Here is a 7,290-nt window from a genome sequence, read left to right on the forward strand (position 1 = left end):
GAGACGCTGTGTATTTCAGTGCGAAAGCAAAAGCACTTTATTTGGCCTTCCGGAAGTAGATGCAATTAGGAATCATTGGTTAAGATTTATTTACAACAGAACAGCACAACCCAGATGTTCGAATTTGTGCAACGCATTTTATGGACGACAGTTTTTTTTTAACCTAGAAGAGTACAAGGCTGGCTGTGCACAAAGGCTATTTCTAAAAAAAAAAAAAAAATTAAATTAAATTAAAAAGTAAATTCCGACTTTGCTATGACAATCTGGCTCTTCTGAGTCAGTGACTAAGTATGTTTTGTTATTAGTTTAAGTATTTGCTATTGACTGTTCAAATGCTATGACCCCTTTAAAGAAAAATCATTGATCTAAAATCACAAAAGCACAAATATATATTGGTTCGCATATAACTCTGTCTTCATTTGTATGTTGATCTATAAGAGTGTGGGCTGATTAATATTAGGATTTTGTCAAAAATCCCCCACCATGGCCCTGCCCTGCAACATCAAGCCCCGCCCCCCAGCACCCCCCAGATAAAATATGTTCCCGCGGCTATGATGAGCACAGAATGTTGATTGCTCTTGCTGTTTTGATTTTATTAATTCCCAGACATGTGTGATACATCCTGTTCTCTGTGTCTGAAAGGAATTTAAACATCGAGAGCCAGTGTCCGGTGGTAAAATCTCAATTAAACCACTAAATGAGACCATCTACTTTTGGATGCTAAATTTGGTTGAAGGCCCTGAAATACTTCAAGCAAAATTGTAGAATGAACTGGTGTGACGCCATTTCAAGCAAACTGGGAATGCTATAGCTTTCTCCTTGATTGCACCATTCACTCCATCCAGGCTCCAATAACTCTGTGGGAATCTACAATTCCATTCTTGTCCTCAAGGAGAATTGCCTGAATACCATGACCAATCTCCTGCGGCATTACAGTGAGGCAGCGCACTTTCCTCCTGCTGGTAACACCATGGATACTCTGTTAGGAGGTGGGAGAAAAAAGTGTGTGTGGTGCATCTCCAACATGAAAGATCTACAGGAATCACAGGCCACAGAGGCTTGGAAGCCCCTCCGAAAGTTCTCGTTGAAGAAGCCGTAGATGAGCGGAATAACACCACTGTTAAAGAATGCCAGCCAATGAGCTACGGGAAAAAGATAGCTGCTCAAGAAGTCAATCTGTTAGCAGTCCAGATCCTGATAGTCCGTGAGAAGCATCAAAGCCCAAAGCGGTAGCCAAGAGACCATGAAGAGAATGGCAACAATGATGAGCATCTTGATGACTTTAACTTGGATCGGACTCGATTCTCATGTAGGTTGTTGGACAGTTTGGCAGCGATGCAGGTGTATAGAATGCTTATGAGACCCAGCAGGGCCAGGTAAAGTGGAAATGGTGTTTAGAAACAATATTATTTTTGAAAATTGCACAAAAATTCAAAATGTTTCACTTACAATTTGAGGTATTAATGAATGCCAGTAAATTTGAATTATTTGTGGTTTGCATCTGCACAGAATTCCTTTTATTTATCAGGTAGAAAAGCAACAACATCAGCATGAAATGTCTAAAATATCAGCAGAATATATCCACACAATGGCATCTAACAAATTTAAAGAGAGATAAGGTTGGTTTATAGGACTGCTGTTGATTTGTTGGAAAGTCCCTGCTGATGTTTTGAAGATGGTGATGTTGAAGATGTGTGGAGATGTAAAACTGTAAAAACATCTGATTGCATCAAAGAAGTCAGAGCTGTGAATTTACTTTTTCAAGCTCAGGGGTCCCATGTAATGCCACTCATTGTGACAGCTACTGTACATGTGTACCCTTGACACATGTGCAGTACATGGGACCCTTGAGCTTGAAAAGTTCATTTTTTGGCCAATTAAGCTTTTAGCAATTATTTAAAATGCATCTGATCACTCTACACAATAATCTAGAAACAATGTGAATGAACACCACAACAGCTTAAGCAGCAAACTTTGCAAAACACAAAATTTATGTCACTGCCAAACCTTTTGGCCATGACTGTAGACTTGCTTTGACAGATCATCAATCCTCCTATTTTAAGAAGTCACAAGTCATTGCAATCAACGCTGAATGTTTTTGATTCATTGAAAGAACCGGTTCATAAGTGTCACTCGTTCTGAATTCTTAAATTATTTATGGTAAGGAAATAAAAATAATGTGGTTTTTATTTTGTTTATATATATATTTTTAAATAAACAATAATTACGGTTTTTATATTTTAAAAAAATATTTCTTCCTGCAAGAAAATAAACAACGATAACAGGAATAAACAATTCTTTGCCACCAATGAATTCTTTTGGCCATGACTGTAGACTTGCTTTGACAGATCATCAATCCTCCTATTTTAAGAAGTCACAAGTCATTGCAATCAACGCTGAATGTTTTTGATTCATTGAAAGAACCGGTTCATAAGTGTCACTCGTTCTGAATTCTTCAATTATTTATTGTAAGGAAATAAAAATAATGTGGTTTTTATTTTGTTTATATATATATTTTTAAATAAACAATAATTACGGTTTTTATATTTTAAAAAAATATTTCTTCCTGCAAGAAAATAAACAACGATAACAGGAATAAACAATTCTTTGCCACCAATGAATTTATAAAAGTCACCACACTGTGGCAGTAGAGAAAAAAATACCCTCAACAAAAAGCCATTTCGGGGAAAGAGGATAGAGCAACAAAGAGACAGACAGAGACATACCCTGCATTCCATTCGGAAGGGCTCATCCCTATGCCCTAATCCCTTCAAAGGGATTACCCTACGGAGTGAGAACTTCAAAGGGTTGAAGGGTGTAGGGGACCAAACAAGTGCCCTTGAAGTGCCCTTCTGCTTCATCATCACATGGCCACATGGAGGCGCCATCATCATGCAAAGAATCTGCGCAAAGGATCATGGGAGCCCGAAGTGTCCATCAGTTGTACCCTTCGAAATCCTTCATTCCGAAGGGCCCTTTGAAGTGGCCAGTTTTGAACACTTCGGTTTGGAACGACCCTTCAATATGGCAGCCATGATTGTTTTCACTCCGAAGTGCCCGTCGGATGGGGATATATCCCGTTTGGATCGCACCATTAGTCATTTAGCAGACGCTTTTATCCAAAGTGACTTACAAATGAGGACAATGGAAGCAATCAACATCTAAAAAGTGCTGGTGCTGTTTTAAACGTTTTTCCAAAAAGTATCCATGTCACTCCGCCTTCCTATTCATGATAAACCCACATTTTCACAGAGATCCAGACAACACCAGAGAGAATTAAATGATTTCATGAAGTTTTCAAACTAACCCAAGTCACGATTAACATATGCCTCAAGGGCACGCTGAGGGCTTTAGAAGCCTGAAACACATCTGTGGCAACAGCACAGCTGTATTTGAGCTATCTGAGCGTGTCTTTTTTGAGAGCGAGCGATTCAGGCCAGTCTGACTGGAGCTCCTCAGGATCTGACTGCAGCTCTGGGACTCTGCCACAGACATGAACTGAGACCTGACCTGCTCCAACCTGGATTGATCAGAGACTACAGAGGCTGCATCTCCCCCAAAGTTGGATGTTTTGCTTTGAGGCTTTGCTGGGAAGTGTTACTGACTTCTGCAAGGCTGAAGTTACCAGACTGGAATAATGTCCATGGACTGGCGTGGAGGTGAAAGGCTACTTATAGGCTTGTTTGTGATGCTTATCCTGAGGCTCAGCTGCTGTGCTGGACAGAGCTATGAACGCTGGGAGGCCGGGTCCTCATGCTATGGAGGGTTTGACCTCTACTTTGTGCTGGACAAGTGAGTTTTTTTCATTACCATAAGCTTTGACAGCATCTTGGAAGGTCTTGGTCTGAAGGTCTTGGAAATTTATAATTTACATTTATATTCTCTGCAGTATATCTTAGGTGTCTCAAAAGGTTGGCTCCCGAATCACAAATGAAAACACTTGACACATCTGTCACTTTTACTGAAGGGTACACTTTTAGTATACTAAATTATACAAGCTCCACACATGCAGACAAAATCCTCAAACACAGAATTGCATTGCATTTTTAATAGCTATGTGGACGCATATGGAACCATTTACCATAAAAACAGTAACTATGAGGACAACAACCCACCTCCAGATAACACAAAGAGCTTGGCAAAGAAAGAAAAGATCAACCTGTTTTTTTAAAATAGACTCTTAAATGATGGTTGTGGGATATTTGGGGTTTAAAGGGTTATTTTCCCTTGTCTAGCTCTATTTCTGAGATTTTGCCCTGGGTTTGGTTGCATATTATAATTCATATATTCAGTTCAAGAACAAATACAACAGTTTCAAGTTATTTTAGGGTCATTGTTCCATAGGAAAGCCTAGAATATTCGGGTGTCATGAGGTGAAGGTAAGGGTATCTGAATGTAGCGTTCAGGGGTGTTTGGGTGCTTAATATGCTGAACCTTTTCACCAGCAGGGCCAGATGTTCCAAAGCCTCAGAGCTGTTTTGAAGCAGAGTTCGTATCGGAGCACAAATGATATGGGAATGAGAAAGAGACAGAGGGGAGGGAGAAAGAGAAGTATGCAATTGTTCAGTCATGCCAGTAGCATTCTTCATTTAAAAACACAGATAAACTTAGAGAAAAGACATGTGAACAATGCAAACCCTGTGATGAATTTAGAGTGAATTAAACAAATTTAATTGTGACAGAATAAAACAATGCTTTTACAGTGTAGGACAACAGCCCAGATTAGTCTTTTCATTAATGGTTGTAGGTTCTTATCTGATGAGGTCATAGCAAAGACTTGGCTCACGATGCAAGTTTCTTTTTCCTGTTGAAATTAAACAGTGCAGAAACAGGCACAATGCTTATACGCTGGTCTATGCGATCAATATCTGCCATTTTCAACCATTCATCTCAGAATATCACAGAAAATATCACTATCTCTATCAGTATGAGTAGCATGTTTTTCTGTCATTCATACTGCAATTCTTGATAAACACACACACACAAAAAAAATCTGATTTTCTCATTTTCAAAGCCTGCTATAATTCTTCATCTTCTCAGGTATGGATCTAAATATCAACATGTCTGATAGTTCATTTTGTTTAGAGAAAAGCTGGAGTCTTGATCTCGAGATCTTTCAAGAACTCATAAAATCTCTGGTCTGAGTGTTATTACTCGGTGTCTTGGCCTCGATTTGTGTCTCAAGTTTTGGTCTTTGTCTCCGCTTCTGGTCTCAGACCATTTTCAGTATATTAAACATGATAATTACCTCAACCACAAATCGGCAAGTGGTTCAACATTTGAAATGCATTCTGATTTAAATTTTTTTTTATCTCATTAAAAAGGACAGCCAGCTTTTGGACCAACAGAAAATCCCCTGAGATCCAGATGGTCTGGATCTGGGCCTCAAGGGGTTCACTCTCAGGTCCCTCATGTCAAAATGTTATAATAAATTGATTTAAAATAAAACGACTATATTTCAAATACATCTAGCCTTTGTTTACGTAATAGAATGTGGTCTGGGTCTCAAACGTAAAGTGTTGAGTACGTAAAGAAACGTAAAGAAATCCACAATTCTAAACGACCCGGTGTTTCAAATGAATGCCGCAATAAATTCAATCTTTATTTTTTTTCCAGTTCACTGAAATGCATGGCCTTGCATGGTTCTTCAATTATATCTTTGATCTAAATTTAAGCATTGAGAAGTTTAGACTTGGTCTGGGTCGTGAATGATCTGGTCTTGGCTCTATATGCCAGATTTATTTTTATATATATATATATATATATATACATACATATATACATACATACACATACACACACACACACACACACACACACACATACTGTACATATACATTCTTGATTTAAAATAGAACAGCCAATACAATTTGAGACTAGAATAGCCTGTCCACATTCTAAAAAGATCTGCTGAATTTATCAAGACTGAATTAGCAGCACTGGTGTGTTTGTGGGGGTGGATGTGCGCTGAGGAAAGCTTATACTGCTTTTGGATGGCTTCAACGTCGCTTACGTAAGCTTACAATTTTTGTCTCCACCGCAATTGCCCAGCCAGATGAGCTATTACACAAGCTGAGCCATTAAAGCAGCCCACTTAAGAAAGAGTTAGTGACTAGATGCTCAGATATAATTCTGTGTGTCAGAAGCTATACTTTTTAAGACTGTTGTGGACAATGACATGCTGCCATGCCAATCTGAAATGAATCTTGAGATAATCCTTAAATAGTCAGGAAGAATAATTTGAGTGAAAAATCCCCACTACAATATATGAGCAGCCTAAATCCTTTTGTGGATTTAAGCCATCATGCAAAATTCTAAATGTTTTTTCCCCCCTCACTAAAAGTAGGGTCGGTACGTTATGGTGGCAGATAGCGTCTCAGACTGCAGTCATAAATGTCACACCTTCTGCTGTTAGATCATCGATGCAGACCTTATTTCCAATGAGATTTCACATAGACCTGTGATGCTCACTCCCAATGTGTCAATGTGGCACAAGGTGTTTTTAACAAAATGACACCTAGAAGATTGGATTCACCAACATCACCTCTTGCAATGAAAAACAGTACAAAATTCATCATACGCAATAACTTTCAATGCTTCCAGGTTGTTGATTTTCTATTTTTTCTTTTGTGTGTGTGACACACTACAGAGTCCGTTATTTATATGGTTTTAGGTCTGTTATTTCTATCTTTTGCTGTAGTGTGTCAGTAGGAAATATCAGTTTACATTTCCAAACATTCATTTTGCCATTAATTGTAATAATCCTGTGCGATTTTTGTTTGCACAACACTCCTTTGCAAGGAGTCCACACGGAGATCTGATCTCATCGTTTAAAGCAGGTTTTGCCTATAGATGCTCTTGCACAGTTTTTTGGGAGCTTTGCAGGGAGGTCACTTGAAGCATCTTGGAGACGTTGCCACAGTTCTTCTGGATTTAGTCTGTCTCAGTTTGTTCTGTTTTTTCATTTCATTCCAGACAGACTGGATGATGCTGAGATCAGATCTCTGTGTGGAGCACTGGCTGCTGTCAGACTCCGTTTGCAAACAAAACTCTCACTGGATTATTACAATTAATGGCAAAATAAATGTTTGGAAATGTAAACTGATATTTCCTACTGACACACTACAGCAAAAGATAGCAATATCTGACTTAAAACCCTTTTTTAGCTGGTGAAAGTACTAGTGTTCTAATAATTTTGTTCTGTGTATATTTATTATGTATACATAAATACACACACATACAGTATATATTTTGAAAATATGTACATGTATTTACATGTCTATATTTATA

The 7,290-nt window shown here is 38.4% G+C and overlaps 1 protein-coding gene across 1 annotated transcript in view; it reads left to right on the plus strand.

The window, feature by feature from the left end:
• Positions 1 to 3,637: 3,637 nt before the first annotated feature.
• The window catches only part of LOC107583430 (anthrax toxin receptor 1-like), a 23,526-nt gene continuing 19,873 nt past the window's right edge, over positions 3,638 to 7,290 (plus strand). The window contains exons 1-2 of the mRNA XM_016269630.1: positions 3,638 to 3,792; positions 4,054 to 4,138. Of these exons, the coding sequence (XP_016125116.1) occupies positions 3,638 to 3,792; positions 4,054 to 4,138 (240 nt within the window). The remainder of the gene's footprint in view (positions 3,793 to 4,053; positions 4,139 to 7,290) is intronic.

Source organism: Sinocyclocheilus grahami, unplaced genomic scaffold (genome assembly GCF_001515645.1).
Source record: "Sinocyclocheilus grahami isolate Dianchi unplaced genomic scaffold, SAMN03320097.WGS_v1.1 scaffold53.1, whole genome shotgun sequence".
NCBI lineage: Eukaryota > Metazoa > Chordata > Actinopteri > Cypriniformes > Cyprinidae > Sinocyclocheilus > Sinocyclocheilus grahami.